At 41.9% G+C, this 19,802-nt stretch overlaps 1 protein-coding gene across 2 annotated transcripts in view; it reads right to left on the bottom strand.

Annotated features, from left to right (window-relative positions):
• sbf2 (SET binding factor 2) overlaps positions 1–19,802 on the bottom strand; it is a 100,184-nt gene that overhangs the window by 15,588 nt on the left and 64,794 nt on the right. Inside the window, exons 18-31 of one of the 2 annotated variants that reach the window (XM_080493378.1) lie at positions 13,983–14,153; positions 13,394–13,662; positions 12,176–12,348; positions 11,949–12,022; positions 9,505–9,700; positions 8,847–8,974; positions 8,117–8,292; positions 7,805–7,938; positions 7,500–7,701; positions 6,971–7,167; positions 6,649–6,789; positions 5,194–5,277; positions 1,993–2,067; positions 622–800 (exon numbers count right to left, since the gene is read on the bottom strand). In XM_080493378.1, coding sequence (XP_080349504.1) covers positions 622–800; positions 1,993–2,067; positions 5,194–5,277; positions 6,649–6,789; positions 6,971–7,167; positions 7,500–7,701; positions 7,805–7,938; positions 8,117–8,292; positions 8,847–8,974; positions 9,505–9,700; positions 11,949–12,022; positions 12,176–12,348; positions 13,394–13,662; positions 13,983–14,153 — 2,199 coding nt within the window. The remainder of the gene's footprint in view (positions 1–621; positions 801–1,992; positions 2,068–5,193; positions 5,278–6,648; positions 6,790–6,970; positions 7,168–7,499; positions 7,702–7,804; positions 7,939–8,116; positions 8,293–8,846; positions 8,975–9,504; positions 9,701–11,948; positions 12,023–12,175; positions 12,349–13,393; positions 13,663–13,982; positions 14,154–19,802) is intronic. The other variant, XM_080493379.1, reaches the window with a different exon arrangement.

The raw sequence follows: 19,802 nt of genomic DNA on the forward strand, positions 1-19,802 counted from the left end.
ACTCTTAGTCCAATGCAGAAAAGCACAACAGTGATCAAATTACCCACATGAACATTCTATTCCGTAGTTAGACTTCAGTTTAAATATAAAATTGAAGTGGTAGTTGCAATATTAACTCTTTGGCATTCATGAAATGCAAAATTTCCAACTTTTGTATACATTTTGTATAAGCTTTCACAATCCGTTATCCTTCAGTATTCAATTAAAAGATGTTTGAACTTGCTCATGTATGCCTTTCTAGAGATTCAATTGAACTTGAAAAGTAGCACCCCTGTTTTTCTCAGAACATCTTTTATTGCTTTTCTTCTCGATGCATACCTTTCCCAACTATCAAGTTACTTATATACAAAATATATGGATGAAATAATTATTTTTGCAGAATTAAAAAAATGTAAAGAATATATGCAACCTGGTGTTAGTACTGAAAACATTTTATAGAGTAGACATTTAGTTCCTTTCATGATTAAAATAGAATTTCACATCTTTCTGCTATAGCACACAAACTAACTTGAAACAAATCTTCAAAATATACCATTCAGCAAGGGCTCACAAGAAGCAACACAGCGGACTAAAACAAAAGTAATGCATCATCTCAGAGAGCCTATTTCTTCCCAGTCTCACCCTGAGATGGGATTTTTCTCCAAAGACGTAAAGAGCAGCTTGCTGCTTGAGGAGTTGAGCCTGCAGACTGTTGCTTCCTGCAGGAGGCGCCAGATCTTTCCCTGCCAGTCTGGCGCCCACGTCGCCTCCTGATGAATGCTGACCGAGTCTGCTGCTGGAGCGCAGGCTGGCCCACATGCCTGCAACCGCACAGATACACAGTCACAAACACACACACACACACACACACACACACACACACACACACAAATACTCGGGAGCAGGCCTGTTTGAAAGCTGTCGAACAATCTGAGGCTCCATGATGAACAACACACGGGATGCAGACTTTGTTGACATGCACGGCGGTGCGACAATCATTACGTAAACACCCTCATTCTTTCAGTTCGCAAACAATGCAGTTGCCTTTGAGAATCGGGTGTGTTGAGAATTCAGAAAGCAGAGAGGTTGCTGAAATAATTTTTTTTAGCCATTCTCTAAAAAAAAACATGCATGCAATACCTTCCAAATAGTGTGACTCACTAGCAGGAAGAACGTGATTTTTCACAGTAAATTTTCTCAGGCCGTTTCGAATGCATCTAAATTGACTGTTGAAGAGTCAATCCGACGTAACGGATGCAAGTGTATGAAAGCTAAATGAGCAACAGTCAAGCTCAACATAATACAAATTATTGCCCATCGAAATTTAGAATTAATACAGGAAACAAGAAGATCTTATTTTAGTTTATTTAGAGAAATAGTGAGACCTAAAAAAAAAAAAAAACAACTTTAAACTATAAAGATTTTATCCCAGATTAGCAAATGAGAGCAATAACTGAATGTTATACAATTAATTTTTATTGAGGTTGTGTGCTGTCGGTCAGAATAAAACAAGAAATTTTAGGATTGCCAAATAGTAAAATAATCAAGTGGTCAACCTCTCTTAACTGACTCCAATCCATTTTGTGTTGCATTTAAAGTTTATTACAACTTTGTTATGCCGCATGATCACAGCAGCCTCATTTTGGATGATTCATGACTGGAGTGCCATGACAAACAGCTTCTTTTCCCCCACAGTCTGGACCCGGCTCTGAACTGACCACAGTCAGCCTCGCTGAGCCAACACATTAACAATGGAGAAGACCACATTAGAGCAGCAACTTTGGTTTGTGAAAAACCACTGCTCCCAGAGGAGCGCCCGCAAAGTCAGCAAGGATTAGTGCTGTGTCTCACAAGGTCTTTGTGAGGAGGTTCGCAGCAAGTTTTGCTGTCACTTTGACCTGGTTAGTAAACGCGTGTGTGTTTGTTAGAGGAAGCAGAGAGGATGCAGCTCGGCCGATGTGTCAGAAAAAGAAGAAGCGCTGAAGGAGGGCCAGCAGGGAACGTGACTATTACCTTGACTGTGGACTCTCTCCTTTATGGCACGTTTTGGGTTTGAGTGAGTGAAAAGTTTATCTCTGTACTCAAGCACTGGGTGGTGGTTTTGTTGAGCAATGAGGATGGGGGTAGAGAGAGGGGCATGAAAAAAAATAAAAAATAAAAATGAATCACATCAACGTCAACTCCACGATAGAATAAAATTGAGTTCACAGACACCCTCATGCAAATGACAAATAAAAGCTGATGGTAAAAGTTGGGACTCTTCATTGTAAATGATGATGATGATTATGACGGCATGCACGAGTATGACTGAACTTGGTTATGAGCGATGTTGGAATGAAAGATTGATGCTTCTTATGCAGGGATCTGGAGTTACAGTCTGCATTTCATCTCTCAGCATTGGGAGATGGGCTGTGTGCAGTTAATGCAATTTGTGTAAAGCTTTTCTTTCACCGAGTTGTGACAACTTTAATGAGCTGGAGACTCAGAAGTTTAAAAAAAAAAAAAAAAAAAAAAAAGGCAAATTAGTGACAATTCTGGAAATCACAATGAACTGGCGGACGCTGTAAGAATGTTGCATGAAACTTAAGATTCACTTTATTCACCAGAGAACTTCACACATTTTGCAACCGTCTTGCAACAGACTTACAAGAGTCATGCAGCCGGAGTGCAGTCGCTATAGGAGAAAATGGAGAAATCTTGACCTGATATATACGAGGTCTTTCTCGTTTTGCGATGGTTTTGTTTATTTCAGTAAAATGTTTGCAAAACCCTGTAAAAGGTTTTGAGACATTATGGAAACTCCATTGTGAATTCTCTTTCTAATTTGTAGCAACTGGATGTGGTAGAGGTTTGATAGGAGACACAAAATGTTGAATCCATAATGGGGAAGACAGGATGTTTTCTCTCTATTTGAAAAAAGTGTATGTATCGCAACATATTTTGGTAGTGACTGTCTGACTTCTTACATCTATGATAGTTTTATGCACTAAAGGCATCTTAGCTTCAAGCCGATATCCTGCTTCCGATGCATCGCTTCATTTTTAAAGAAGCACTGGTAATATCTTTGACTGTAACATTATCAAATTAACATATAATATTAGTAGCAGGATCTCCACATTACAAACTATTTAGTGACCTCAGTAATCTTAAATTGAGTAATCTTAAAAGGAGCTTCACTTTATAGCATTTCTTTTATAAATCTGGATGAAATCGCAACTCCGAGCTCCACGGTGGCAAAAATGTGTCAATAATCCCAATAATCCCGAACTCTAAATGCTTCTGTTGTTTAACGAACAGGCCTGCTGATCTGCAGAAGGTAAACATGGGACTGAAACACTTCAAGCTTCCAAACAAAATGTGCAGTATCACCCTCCAGTGTACTTGAAATCTGCCGAGTCAGTAGAGAAACATTCTGACCAGTCATCTTTATCTGACGCTGTGAGTAAGGCTTCAGTCGTGCAAACATCTGGCTGAATTAAAATGTTTCTTTTCGAGACTTCCCATTCCTGCTTACACGGCCATGGTGACGAGTCAAATAACCAGCATGATAAATGTTAATCCGGAAGACGACCATGACCGTCACAAATATATGGAAGAGTATTAGGGCCATTGAAGAAAAAAAAAATTTGGAGGTAAAAAAAAAATTCTCATGCACTTCGAAATTTTTTTTTTAATAAATATTGACTTTTTTTTAACAACAAAAAAAACTCCTGCACTTCAGAAAAAGTCAAAAATCAAAGTCGAGATATTTTTTTCATGACGAAATTTTTATTTGTTTTATTTATCTATTTTTTTTAAACAAAGTGGAAACGTCCGTCCAGTCACCTGCCAGCGCAAGTGACTGGAAGGTGGGACGATGCTTCAGAACAGGCTTTAGCTCATAAACACAGTGCAGTTATCATCAGTATTAGGACTTTGCAGAGACAGCGCAGCATGCTGCTCTCCATCGCGGACGATCACCGAGTACGAGGAACAAAAGGAACGGATCCCGGGGTGCTTAGAAGATGCACTATTATTAAACAAGGAAATCCCGTGTAAAAACAGATGTTCGAAAGCAGTAAGCAATTCCATACAGTCAGAATTAGGTGATTTAATGTGATTTCACCTCCACGGGCAAATGATGAGGGATGGACAGACGTCTCCACTTTGTATAAAAAAAAACAACAAAAAAAAACAACTTTTTTTTCTGTCCAAAAAAAATCTTGACTTTTATTTTCGAATTTTTCTGAAGTGCGTGAGCTTTTTTTTTTTTTTTCAACCTCCAAACTTTATCTTCTTCAGTGACCCGAATACTCTTCTGTACGAATACTACCCGTCACAATGAAAACAGTAAATGTAGCAAAGAGTTTCCGTTGTGGGACACCGGGGCCATGAAGCTTCAAATGACAAACGTGAACCCATAAGCTGGACACATCTTCATATGACTCACTGACTACAACACCAACACGCTCAATCACAGCACCGATACTTGAAAACCTATAAAGTTCCCGACAATGACTCCCACACATGTGCCACTTGTACCGCTGCTGGTCTTTACTGGACCAGTTTTCTTATTTCCACTCTTGAATGCTCTTACAGTTTCTGGATTTTATAGTTTCAATACTTTTACATGGATTCAAACAGATATTATCACTATGACTATCGCCATTCGAACTCCACCACTTATGTTGGCTTATGAAGCTGTTTTTTAAAAGTTGATGCGTACTTTTACTGTATATGAGCTAAAATATAATTTTTTTTTCTTTAATTATATTTATATTGATAGTTTTAGCGTGTGAAATATGTGTTGCATGTCCGTAGAAATGTACCCAACTTGTAAACTTTACAAAAAACCTCCACAAAAATAATGTGTGCATCATCTGTATTAAAAAAATAAAAACACTTTCTCGGATTGGATCAAAAATTTGTATTTGGCCATAAATGTTTTTGCTGCCACATTTCCTCACGCTATATTTTGGGAACTTCGCCTAAAGAAAACTAATGCTGTGGACAGAGGGAGGGAGGGAGGGAAAGAGGACACATCTCCAAGATCTTAGTAAACCATTCAGAGGATAATCAAGGTGCTGTGTTTCTGCTCTACAAACCATAAAAAAACCTTTCATATAGATGACGAACATAACTATATTCTTACTTATGATGCTATTGCAGTTTATCATAAATCCCCAATGCAGAAATAAACTAAACAAATGACATGTTGGGTCAAAAAGAACTCACCTCCTCTGGTAAAGCTGTTTGAAAAAGGGAGGTCTAAGTGGACAGGAGCCATCTTTGGTATCCTGGACGTTCTCCTTTCACTGCCTGTGATCAAAACATTGATACAACAACCGGAGGACGTTTAAAACAAGTGTAGGCAAAACAAGATGACAAATGTGTACTTTACACACAAGAAAGAAAAACCACAACAATTAAGATGTGAGCTTTGGCTCGGCTCTGCAGCAGAACTGGGCGAAATGCAATTTTCCTATTAAGATCCTTTGATCTGATATTAGTGCTTTAAAAAGAAGACAAATAGTAATTGAATGAGAACACGAATGGCCAGGACTTGTTTGCATGTGTGTATGAGAATCGGTCAGTACCCTTGTCACAGTTTTAGGATCCAGGTAACAAACGAAGAGGACTGAAAAGATGGATGGGCTGAGCTGTGACCCTTGACATGTATTGTTGTGTTGCATAACTTTTGTTTGTGCAGATTTCCTTTAAAATGTCAACAAATATTTGTCGCATGGGCAAAACACACACACACACACACACACACACACACACACACACACACACACACACACACACACACACACACACACACACACACACACACACACACACACACACACACACACACACACACACACACACAGGATTAAAAAAAAATTAAAAATACCGCTGACCAGAGCAAACACAAAAAGGAAGAGAATGATTACCTGATGCCAGAGAGAATGGACAAAAATAACTCTTGGAGTGCAACGCTGCAGTTTTTCTCTTTATCTGAACAAATGAACTTAAAGTGGCCCCATGTCCCTTTGCAAACAAGCTCAGATTTTTTTCCCACGGCACGGACCAAGGCCACCGCCACAGCCAATTCAGGTCAGGTAGAAGCATGGAAGTCAGGTGACATAGATTTGTTTTAAGGGAAATAGGACCCAGATTTTCACAGGCACCGACCTCTGTCCGTCTGCCAGTTGGGTTGAAGTTATGGTTTGTGTTATGCTACTTCCTACGTGAACTTATTGTATTCAATAGCTGCTTTAATCTGAAAGCAAACTGAGGTCAGATGATTTATTGGAGTTTCACTGAAGGCAAACTTTCAAATGACACGGACACAAAGTCTCCTGGTCTGTTTGGATTGAACAGCCCTTTCTCATGCCCCACACTTCAACAAACAGACATCAATGTTAGCTGATAACACCGACAGCAGTATTTCAATCATGTATCACAGTTCGAGCGGCTCTATAGGCGAGTTCAGCGGCAACTATTTCTCTGGTTACGCCTTAGATTTAAAAATACAGCAGAACTTATAAACTGTTGCTTGGCTGGCAGAACTTAAATAAGAGACCTCTGGTGTAAGGAGAGGCCTACCTGGGGAGAGGCCTACCTGGGGAGAGGCCTACCTGGGGAGAGGCCTACCTGGGGAGAGGCCTACCTGGGGAGAGGCCTACCTGGGGAGAGGCCTACCTGGGGAGAGGCCTATGAGCGAGCGGTTTGACAGAGTGTTGGTTCCATTCATTTTGAAGTAGATCGGGATGGAGTCAAGGATAGCTTGCAGATACTTCTCCTGCTCGAGACTACTGGACGAGTCCGAGGATGACGCAGGCACTAGAGAAACAGAATAATTGCCATGAAGCAGCACAGGAAAGTTTAGCCGGACAGCAGAGATGAGAAGATTTATTGTAACCTGTTATTCATAAACACTCCTCAACTGTTTATTCCATGTGCTTAGTGATCGCCAGCCACTTTCACGAACTCACCAAACACACAAACGTAAGTGTAAGCACACCTGTTGAGGACGGGTTCTGCGACTTGAATAGTCCCACCACGCTCTTGCCGTGAAAGCCTCCTGAGCGGAGCAATACGGCTTTGGTGCGGGGATGTTTCCAACACACAGTAGGCAGACGGTTGTGTCTGTAGCAGCGAGCTACTTTGTGTAAACTGCTGTCCTGCACAGACTGAGGGACCACCAACAGGCCTGGGTAGCTGACAGGGAGAGACAGCACAGACATATCATTGAGATCAGCCATGTTCGTCATCAATAGTCCACTAGTTACATCTCTGGCATGACTAAGGGATGCGCATGAATAATTAGTGGTTTCCCAAAACAATATGTTAGTCAATGATTTGAAAGACCTTCGACAATGTTACAAATTCTTGCAGACAACATTAATTCAGGTCTCCTGTGCTTCATGACAAGAACATAGATCAGCTGTTTGTTGCCGTGATTCACGAGGCATATAAAGCCACGGCAGATAAAGCCACGGCAGATAAAGCCACAGCAGATAAAGCGGTTGAACTGGCAGCAGGTGGTGTACCTGCGGCAGAGTGAGTAGAGTCTGTTCACAGCTGTGATCCTGAACTGCTCGCCTGACTTGGAGCGCGACGAGCTGGCAGTGATGGTGCCAAGGCCCAAGCGCTGGTAGTCACGGAAGCAAGACTGCTCCACCAGCTGCTCCATGGTGGACTTCTCTGACGCTCGCAAAGTGCTGCTGGGGGGTGGATCACCATCATCTGAGACTGAAGCACGCATGAGAAGCTAAGTTATACAAAAGCCCTGCCTCAAGCTGTTTTTCTTCCTCTTGACACACATTTGTGCGTGATTAACTGTGATTTATCTCACTTGAAATGTCATCGTCCTCATTCCAGGTCAGCCTACTGCTTCTTTCGCTCTTCTTCAGTGAGCTCTGGCTGCCACGGCCCATTGTGATCTTTCCAGCCCTCTTTGCTCCTTTGACGATGGTTTTCGACAGTGTTCTGTGAAGAGCACAAAGTAGAAAAGATTTACTGTCTGCAGGTTGTGCATGAGTACGGCTAAAGCATGTGTTCACGGTGGTATTTCATACACAACGACCTCAGTCAGTGAGGCTTGTACGATCGAATTACAAGATTAAATCAGTTCAGAAAACCCTTTCTATGGAGCTGTATGACGGACCTGAAGCCAGTGTTTCTTTCTTTTTGCTTTGGAAGGATTAGCTGAGGTGTCGTCTGTCCTGCAGCGAAGGCAAAGGAACTGTAGATGGACTGTGGATAGCGGATTCTCTGGAGGTGTTTTCTGAAGATCTCCACCATCTCTGAGCTCACCTCCTCATCAAAAGCCACTTTTATCAACTGCAAAAGAACAATCATGAAGCTCTTGTTTCAACCTCAGAAGCAACATTTCAGAGTGACCGTGGAACACACCTGGAAGTAAACGTTGCACTATACTTGCATCATCTCATTGTTTGGGTATCGCTGCTAAGATTCCCTGTCTGTTGTAATTATACAAGCCCACAAACGAGGCGGTCGCACAGTAACAAGTGACCTATACTCACTTTTTACATCCCTGTTAGTAAAAAGATAGGAATGAACTATAAAAAGGTTTTACAGCAGTACATCAAAAGAGTGAAAACACATGCCTGACTGGAAATCGTTTGTTCTCTTTGATACTGTAAGGCTCAAATTATGTCAACAGCAGGGTGCTTGAACAATGTGCCACACTGAATATCAATTATAATTTTACTGCTTGTATGTCATTTTGACGGCTTGTAATTCTCTGGCTGTTCAGAGAATTCAATAATTACACAATGCTATGAAGCTCATTTCCAGCTCATCCTCCCATCAGCTAAATGAGAAATATCTTGTGGTGAAATTTAGCAAAGAGGCAAGTGTGTTTCAGTTTTTACCTGAAACGATGCAGAGCGCAGCTGCAGGCCTTCCTGCATGTTCTGCTGCAGCTGGTTCTGGATGCTGATCTTCTTCTCTTTGGTCAGCGTTGACACGGGAAAGGCTCTGATCACAGCCTGCTCACCCACTAGACACAGACAGGAGCCAAGAGCAACATCACATCACTGACAGGAGAAGCTACAGCATCTTAGTGATATAACAGAGCGGACTCTTGTTTTTTGTGAGCGCTGGAGAGGTGGCAGGAAAAGTCATTAAAGGAGGACGGGTGGGATTGCGATTATCGCAAATTTGACCGGGAAGGAAAATGAGGAAACTTCAAAATATTTGAAAACTTTCACATTTATTAAAAAATAGGATGAACTGAATTATCAGGTGAAAGTCTGAATCTTTTTTCCTTTTCTACACAATTGTTAAAAAAATAATCAAAAAAAATTGAATCGTGCTATCTCGCTAAAGTAAAAACATAAAATCAACACAGAAACAGTATCCTTCAAAGTATTGTATATGGTAACTTTACACCAAACTGCATAAAGGCAAACTGTTGACTAGATAACCTGACCAACAAGTGTAACTCTGAAAACCCTGAAAGACGTTTTAAAATCAGCTAACAAAGAACAAAAGCATTGTTTCCATTTCACTGCGATGCAAAGTGTTTACCAAGCGGGTCGTGGGGGATGCCTTTAAAGATGATGCGGTATGTGGTGAGGAAAAGGGCTCCCTCTGCTGGGAGGATGTGTGGGCCCCCCAGGAGCCCCCCAGTGGCTTCCTCCCTGCCGTCGGGATCCAGAAGCACGCGCAGCCCTTCCGACACCAACTCTTCTCCGGGAAGCATTGCTGGACGCAGAATCTTAGGCTGAGGGGAGTAACAGAAAACCACATATATTACAGAGGGAGTATGCACAAACTGTACCTGTCAGTGACAAGTATGGGATATTAATATGATTTTTTTTCATCTCAGACGGGAGTCTTAAAATGAGACAAAAAAACACCCCCAAAAAAACCCGCTTGCGTCAGGGACTCGAACTTAAAACAGTCAGGAAATGAATTCATCACTATAACGTCAAATCAGAGTGGTGCATGGCCTGGTTGGACAAATTTAAGGCTCAATATGCACGTCATCATCAAAATAAGCACACTGACTTATAGTTACCCAACAATCTGAACACTGAACTTTCCAACAAAAACAAATTCCTGCTCGCTATAGAGAAACGTTCCCCACCTGAAAAAGCACAACCTGCTTTTCAACTAAACAGCATTCTGTTTATCCAGTTGATTGTACTTAATAATGACTTGTTTTTACTTCATTTCTAATTGTACAAGAGCTGATATGTGCAGACCTCTGTAATATTCTTTAAAGGTTGTGGACCTACAACCTATATTCTTCTCACTCAGTTTATCGTTACGCTGCACAGTGGTGGTGAACAATACTAAATATCTGTTATATGCAGCACGATTTCTTATGCTTTTTAATTTGTTAAGCCGATGAAGGCCGACTCAAGGTTTATATGAACGTTTATGTTAAAATTCATTCTCTACGAAGGAAATAAGAGAAGGAAGGAAAACAAAAGAAACATGTATGTGCACATTATACAGTTGACTAAACTTGTGTGTTTTTGAAAAAGCAGTTGTTTATTAACCCTCAGACCAAAAGCTGAAACTTCCAGCAGTCCAGTCTGCATTTGATGTTACTTCAGCTCCTTCTGGCCTTCAGCAAGTACACCAACGCTCAGTTATTCCACTGTCACAAATATAAAATGAAGAGGGACGTCACTACAGTCACAGTATTTCTCATTAAGGACACAGTTGACCAGAGGGAGATGACATCTGGCCAGGAAATAATATTAGCTGCTTGATGTTTTCCTTGACTGAGCACTGGGAGCAAAAAGAGGTTCCCTCTACACCTCAGTGCTACTGCGAGCTCGGCTACCTAATGAGCTGGATCTTTAAACCACACGCTGCTTTTTCTGTGTGTGTCTTATTGCTTTCATTATTACGACTATTCAGACTTGTCATGAATCCAGAGGTGGTGTCGTTTGCACAGTTTGTTGGCAGGGTGTTCCCAGCTATCTGTCCAGGATGGAAGATTATCACCGAGTAGAGAAGGCAGTCAGCTCACTGAGCTTTCCAGGTTGCTCCCAAGGCAGTACTGGCATGAGATTTGTCTGCGTGCATGACAAGCTGGCAGATACACAGCACAGCGGGGTCCAAAAGACCAACTGGAAAAATATGAAAATGCCAGAATGGCTGGATAACGCTGGATGATTCTGGCTCTCCTGTGAATCAGCAAACCAGACTGAACTGAGATTTAGGAATCACAATGTCAGTAAAAGCCTTTAATAATTAAAGGAAAAACAATTCATTGATTTGTGCTGCATTCGACTGCATGAAAAGTGCTCGTCACTTAAGGTTGATTGATCACATGAATATTCAGATAACATGTTGAAATCAGATTTCATTTTCATGGTTTCCGAGAAGCAAATACTGAAGCATTGTTAACTAAACGTTAACGTCTGATTTTATTAACCATCTTTATAGCAGTGTACTTACATTTATCAAATTCAATCGTCCCCCCCCCCCCCCAGATGCACAATAACCAGTGCTCTCATCGATTGGTGTTATGAAAGAACCAGTCTGTTTAATTAATTTTATGATACAGAGGTTTGGGTTCAAAAAAGGTTTATATCATTTAAAGGTAAGCAGTTTTTTCCCCCAGTTATTTCCACACCCATAGCATATAAATAAAGGTTCCAAGCATTAAAACTCAAGGGTATGAAAAAAGAAAAACATCTGATCTTTTGAAATAATCTCTTTTATATCCTTTATCTATTTTACAGATTTTTCAAAGCAGACAACAACTAAACTTCTCCTACAAACAGAAAATATTACTTCTTGCGGTCACCGTCTTTGCAAATAACACCAAAACATTGTCATCTGCAGAGGTGCATTTTCAACTTTTGAAGTTATCTAGATTGTACTTTCAGGTCTTCTTACTTAAAAACTCTGATTTAAAACATTTGTACACTATTTAGATATTTGAGTTTGACCCTGCTCCACAATTTCATAAATGCTGAATGGACAGCTCGGTGTATAACAACACTCACCTTCTGGATGGGAGGTAACCGCCTGCTCTCTCTGTGAACTGCCTCCAGAGCCTCCATCTGCATCGCCACGATGCCTGTGGGTCAGATGCCGGGGTCACTTACCATATGCACAGACACTCATGCACATGCATGTGTGCAGATTTTACCTGAGTGTATTAACGCGCTACATACACACATGTGAGGGTGGCAGCGTATAAAGCTGAGGGACTCGGCTATGAGCGCTGTACCTGGGATCATGCTGTGCAGGCTCTTGATGTGCTCCTGGGTCACTCCGCTCTCTGTGCACACCTTGTCGATGAAGCGAGCAACAAACCTGACCACAGAGTTGGCCAGATCGCTGTTCTCCGAGTCTTCAAAGCCACTCTCTGTGTCAAAGCTCTCTGCCACACTGCCGGCAATGCTGCAACATACATGGCGACACAGTGAAGAAGAAGAAGTGGAGGGCCAACGTGCTTCATTGAGGGCTTTCTGAGAGCCGCATGCTGACAGACGTGGATTTAAAAATGCATCTGATACAAAGTAGTGACAGTGATTTGCGGTCTGGCACGAGTCGGATGTCTGAATCAATCGTTCCAACAATTAACCAAATAGAACATTTCACGTCATGCAAACATGACGTGATGAAAACCAAATGTTCTCTGCAGGAATCAAGTCTGGGATAATAATCAAAGTCCAACGACATAAGAAAATTTCCACATAAATAACTTAGTGGCTGCAGTATTTTTGTGAGGTGAGAGGATTAGAAAAAAATCACAGAAATAACAGCATGTTCTAATGACTAAATTAGAAAAGACAAACAAAATGTCCAAAACTACAACATAAACAACAATATGTTGCTCTTATTATTGACAACAAGAGAAATTGGGTTGAATATGATCCTATTTTAAGGAAAGACAATGTGGGGGGTCTCCATGTTTTCATGCTACAGTAGTAAGAGCAGAACATGGTGAATCCCTTGCAACTGCAATTGTGTTTAGTTTGGGTGAGTGCAGTAAAGCCCCATTAAAGACACATTGAAGGCTTTAAACTCCCCAGCAGAAGGAAATGAGCCACGCTCTGTTTTGTTCAGTAGCAATGTCGGCCCACGGGATGGATGTGGGTCGGAAAAAGAAGAGGAGCTGCGGCCCATTTGGCTGAATAGGGGGGGGTATCATATAGACTGTGGGGTACACCACATCCACCCATGTCTTGGTCATCACCTTATTAACAGAGGTACTAGTACTCCCAAATCATGAAACCATACCTTGAGGTTTTCCTGTCGATAAAACTGATTACTCTACCTTAAACACTCTGAACAAGCCAAAAAATATGCTTTGCTTGGTCCATTTTAAAAAAAACAACATTTTTTTTAAGATGGATAAAAACAGAGGAGAGAGAGGATGTGTACAAGAACATTCTTTTGTATACTCGAGCAGTCATTCAAAGCATGCCGTTGCCCTTCAGACCTGTTGGTGACGATGCTGTTGCTGCCACTCTCCCAGTCGGTAGCGGGGGTGCTGCGCAGCAGCTTGTTCTTGCTGGTGTCCAAAGGAACCAGCAGGTAAACCATGAGGCTGGCGTAGTGGATTGCCTGGCTGAACACTGTGCTCTCCTCGTTCTTCACCAGTTCCTGCTGCTTCTCCTTGTCCAGGCCGGGCCACGAACGCAGCTGCTCTGCTGCCAAGTCCATGGCCGTGTGATCCTCGTCTCTGCTCGCCACTGGGACTCCGCTGTCCTGGAGTCGTCAAAGCAAACAGACGATGGATCGACTGTTGAAACTCAAAAATTTTGTGATGATGATCTTCAATGCTTTACTAATATCCACAAATTTAGATTTAAAACAACAACCTGTTGTTAGGCTGATCTTACAGGGAATCTAAAACCTCACTCAATTAGCAATAGTCATAGGTATCCTACAGCATCCTTCAAAGAGCTGCTTCATATTTTTGTCAACAAATCAAGTTTTATAGGTTGTGCAGCAGAATGTTGTTTGTGCATCTATTGACATTGGAATATAAGTGATTCATTATTTCCATCCATCCATGCATCCTCTACCTTTAGCCTGGCTGTGACGCTGCCCTTATCCCCCGGGGTGTTTAGATAAAGGGCTCGGATTTGACTCTGTACTTCACTGTAGAAAGTGGCTTCCCAGAACTGCTGGTTGGTCCAGATGGGATGGTCCTGTATGCAGCTGTAGGCAAATTGGTTGACCCCTGCAGCCAGTTTCTGCAAGAACACGCGTCACATCACAGAGTCATGTTAAAAGAAGTGACTCTTTGCTGTGGTTAGATGTCGGATTCCTCGCAGTCACAGGATGGCTGACAGAAAATTTATGCAAGCACACAATGTGAACACTGTTTTCAGGAGAAAATGCAGCGAGAAGAACTCTTAACCCCGCAGAAACTGACTGTCATGTTAAAAGCATCAAGTGACGAGGGGCTTGTTGAGGACTAAAGAAGAAAAAAGTGAGGAGCTCCTGCAGCAAACAATTCAAACCACATGTTTGACTGGCAGGTTCACAGGGCAATTATCTGCTTTACAGTTTAGATTTAGGTTAGAATGACGATTATCTGTTATGATACCGACGTGATTGTAAGTTGTTGACATGTAAAAACACAAAAGGAAATGTGTATTAGAATACAATAATGACTCTCAGTCAGTACAAACCCATGCTGCTCAGCTGACCTTTATCGGAAATCCATTGACATTCATTTTGAAAAGACATGAAAGCCACAGAGTGTCCTAACTCACAAAATATCTCAAAGATTTAATTTGGATTAAAAAGTGAAACAGTCAGGCTGTGTTTTCAAACCGTGTCCGGGCGTCACAATCTGACCAAAGAATATTTGCAGTTTTGAGTCAAAAAGAACTTCTAACACGTAAGATAAGACGTAATCATCTTACATGTATCATTTGTTTAAATTCTATTTCTAGATTTGGAGTCAAAGACTAAGCTACATCTACATCTCACAGGAACCTTATTTGTGGGGTGATTCTGTGCATTTGTGACTTTGACAAGATACTTTGGCATGAATCCAGACAAACAAAAAGACTTTCTGCAGTTCAACATATTGGGCACCATCTTCTTTCATTCAACTATTCTATATTTTCCCATGCAGATGTGCAGGCAGCTGGTCCTTCCCAGATTTAAAATCTCCTCAGTGCATGGACCGGATCCTGAATGTGCTGAATGCGAACACCACTGTGTCGGCGTACATGTGGGCTGTAAGTGTTAGTGCAGGTTTATTTTTCTCAATGTGTATTTGCATCAGGGGAATTCAGTAAGTGTGCCTTGAAAACGAGTTTGCCAAAATGTTATTGAGAAGGAAAAACAAAACAAAAAGAAGAAAGAAAAAAAAAACATGCCCGTCATGGAGGTTTACAGTGAAATCCATCTTTTGGTGCGAGTTGTAACTTTTTAAACAGATAACAAGTCCTATTGGATACCAAGACCACCCCTGTAGTGTTTTCAGTCAGGATGTCTTCGGGAACAGAGCTGCTGTTTTGTGATAGTGTGGGCCGAAGAGTAAATTACATGATGCTTGGAAAAACAGCTTCTCTCAGGAACATACAGTCCTCAGCTGAAGGCATTATAACCGTCCATACATTGAACAACATGGGCAGACAAAATCAGGCCACAAAAAAACAAAAAAAACAACACGATCTCTGAACAAGCACCGTGTGCCAACAGACCGCGAACTGAACGCTCACCAAACGTCTATCTGAAGTCTGAAGGCTGCATGTAGAAGCTCAAACCTGTTATTAGATTAGCTTCTGATTTCTCTCCGCTGGGCCTGACACAGCACCACGGCTTCTATTATCACTTCATGTTTTGCCTTTGATGGATGTGAACTGTGGGGGGGGGGGGGGGGGGGGGGGGGGGTGGTTTACTATAATTATCATGGACAGAACCAAAACAGCTCCATTCCCAGCTTGATGGGCCAAATGCCAAGAAAGAAACGCGCTAATGCCCATACAGCAGCAAGAGCACAGCACTGTGAACATGAGAGTCACATTCCCAGCTTGTGGGTGTTAATATGTCAACCATTTTCCCTTATGATACAGATGTATTTTGTTTGCCACATTTGCCACAGAATGACTTCACGCTGTCAAAGGGCAGGTCAAGAACGGGAAAGCATCTCCTTATATAGTAACAAAAAAAAAAGTATGTAAATAGAGAAAAATGTGGGTGTAACATCATGAAAAACTGAAACAGGTTCTGACATGTTACACAACTGAGGCAGGGTGTCCTGCTGCTCTTCTGCTCATATTAGATTACTAAAGTGAAACCACTATTTTGGGGAAATATGACACTGTGCAGTTCAGCGCCTTTTTTCAAGGTTTTTAGAGAAAGAGCTGAAGATACAACAAGAAACAGACTCCAGTGATCTCTCTTAGAGAAAGGAATGTGGAACTGTAGTTTGAGGCATTTTGAGATATGAACACAAAGAAAGGTCACTTTTTCACTTTTCACTTCAAATTTCATTTCATGTCACGAGAAGAGAATTCTTCCAGGACCAGGGACAATAGCCAGTCCACCACACTGCAACAATAAAGACAGGCAATTCTAGAGTCACTAATTAATCTGAAAAGCTTGTTATACGATTGTGGAAGGTAAACCGGAGCAGCCAGAGAAAACCCACACACTCATGGAGAGAACATGCAACCTCAACATAGAGAGACCCCCCCCCACAGGCAATCAGACTTGAACTAGACACCTTCGTGCTGTGAGGCCAGAGTGCGACGACACCACTGTGCATCGATCACACAGTCATATCCTCAATGACAGAATGTTAGAAGATATTTTCTCTATTCTATTCATAATGTTGATTCAACATATTTTCATTTACTGGACTGATTTTCATTTTATAGGTGTAAAAATGAGCACTCCTGTAACCTTTCAAATCTAACTTTCAATATCTGGCTTCAATGTCACTGTTTTTTTGAAGAACTGAGAGGGTCACGTTACGAATGTGTCACGTGAATGAATCTCGTCTTTGATTGGACAGTCATACAGCAGAACCGCTGGGCGCCACAGTATCGGTCACTATATGGACGCAAACCTCACCTTTTCTTCTTTCAGGTAAATCTGGAGTTTTCCAGCGGTAGAACCTTTCAGCGAATAAAACAATAGTTTTGAGAAACACAAGTGACAAGATATGAAAAAAGGGTTCAAATGAACACGAGACATAGTCCAGACACGGAACTGCATAAAATGATGAGGACAAATTCAAAGTATCCTGAAATGAATTGAAGAGAAGTTGTAACGCAATCAAACCCGCCACTGCTCAAAGTAACAGAAATGCTAACTATGGCATATTCGGTACAAGGAGGTTGAATGTGTAGGAGAGGGCTAATGAAGAAGACGAAATGCAGCTAAAAATAAACTTTTACAAATATGATAAGAAGTGAAGTTATCTGGAAAGCATTAAAACACCTTTCTGGCCAATGAATGTTGTGGGTCTTGCAACAGATGCTGCGTGGGTGTGTGTGTGTGTGTGTGTGTGTGTGTGTGTGTGTGTGTGTGTGTGTGTGTGTGTGTGTGTGTGTGTGTGTGTGTGTGTGTGTGTGTGTGAATGTTTGTATGGGGGGGGGGGGGGGGGGGGGGGGGGGGGGGGGTCCCGTCAGTGGGATCTGTCAGTGTTGTCTATACTCAGCTTGGCTGTACTTTTCTGGCTTATCAGATATGTGCGGGTCATTTTGACCGAGGTCGGCTCTTCCTAAAATTATAATACACAAAGCCTAGTAAGACAGATGTTGGAGGAAGAGGAGGAGGACAGGGAAGGAGAGAAGAAAGGAGAGGAAAAGGAGGAGGAAAGGAAAGAAGGAAGTGAAGATGAAGGGGAAGGAGGGAGTGCACGACTATCGGACCCATCTGGCGGTGTGACAATTGAAGAGGAGGAATGCAGGGTTGAGGGAGAAAGGGTGAAAAACAAGCAGGAAAAACCACAAGGGGAGAGAGAAAAGGGGGAAAATGCTTCGTACAGGTCAGAGGAATGAGGCTATCAGGATTTAGGATCTTGTTTTGAACTCGGTGACTTGATCCAGAGGTTCACAGCATGATTGACTCCAGCCTCCAAACATCAGCTGAACAGACACCGACATCACACATGCCCACTGCGTGTCTCGGAGACACGGAGACGGTGCCGGTGTGTAGACTCGCATGCAGACAGTACGCAAAGACTGCTGTATCTGATATGTCACCAGCCTTGGGGCAGCCACATTATTTACGTGTTTTGGAAGAAGTCGCAGCATTCCTGAAGAAAAAACAGTCATTACTTCTTGGACAAATCCTCGGCAAGAGTACACGCCTGACCCGAAAACAATCCATCTCCTCACTCTGCAAAACGACATGAGCCAGAGTATTGTGTGGAAAACTACAGAAACCCTGACAAGCTGAAAAAGCCTGCATCTATGCAATGTGTTTATCCTATTCAGTCAGGTGAAACAAACAAAGTCTGAAATGTTGAAAGTCACACTAGTAAACAAACAGATCATAGCATCCATAGGCCATAACTGTGGAAAAACACAATGTACGAGTCACATAAATGTTCTGAAACAAAGTAAACATGGATATTGTAAGTCAAGCGCGGGACATAGAGATACTCGGGGGTCACCCAGAGCATAATTTATCCCCTGTGAGGACATGGTGAAGAGCAGGTTGACAGAGCGAGCCGCCAAAGCCCGCTGTGCATAAACTCTGACAGGAAAGAATGCTAACAGTGAAATGCTTTCACTGTGGAAGTCATGCAAAATTGTGTTTGGGTTATCCACTCGCTGCCATATTCACTGTGCCTCACCACCAGCAGAGGGATTTAGGAAACATGCAAATGCAAGAGAACACATGACGTGCGACTGCAAAGAACAGAATAACAAAAGCTGTTGACACTGGTGACGTGTATTCATATCACCATAACCCCACCAGCACTGGATAATAAATGCCACAGAAACTGTTTATCAGATGATCTCTGCAATATTTAAAACCTCAACTCAAGCAAAGGGGACCTGTGCAAAGGTTGTGGCATTTAGATAAACATTATCTACACCAGTCAAATGATGCAACTGATGCATGCAAAGATATTTTGCTAATAGCTCCTGTCAATCTCAAATGTTGCTCCAGAGCTGTCAGATGTACGTCACCAAGTGCTTCTGTTTCAGAAAAACATACTGTACAGGTCAGGCTCAAAGAAAACCCAAGAAATGGGGAAGGAAAACAACAGAATGTAAAATTTGGGTCAATAATATAATCTGTTCAATGTCAACATGGCGAGCAATAAAACTAAACACGGTCTCCAGCCAGCAAGTTCTGGAAGCAGACATTTGTAAAGCAAAGGCGCTTCCCATGTCTCCTGACCTCCAGACCTAAGGACCATGGGGACCGGGGGCCATGAGGGCCAAAGTGCAAGTCTGCTGAAGTCTGGCCAAGAAAGCAAGAAAAGAGGAACACGACCAGTGCCTGACTCCTGCATCTAGATTATGGGTAAAAAATACACAGCGCCTGAGCAAAAGAGGAGCATTTATTGAAAGATGAAGTCTGTATTTCCTGATCAAGCAAACTATCATAAATAATGCAAAGTCTGTACCAGCTTCTTAAAAGGCAACAGATCTGACATAAACACATCCTCCGCTCTCGAAACTTGTTGAAGTCAGAACAGAGTTAAATGGGTCAGGTCAATGATCCACAGCAGCAACAACTTGTGGCCTTGGAAAAACACAAAACTAATATCTCTCCTAATATTTAATATTTCCAGGAGAAGAGACCTCACATTATACTTGCCCCAACAAAGCTAATTTAAAGAAATGAGTCATAACCACACTTGTAACACAAATACCCAGAATCCTATTGGCTCATCATTTTTATTCCAGTATGATGGA

Source organism: Lipophrys pholis, assembly GCF_963383615.2.
Source record: "Lipophrys pholis genome assembly, chromosome: 2".
NCBI lineage: Eukaryota > Metazoa > Chordata > Actinopteri > Blenniiformes > Blenniidae > Lipophrys > Lipophrys pholis.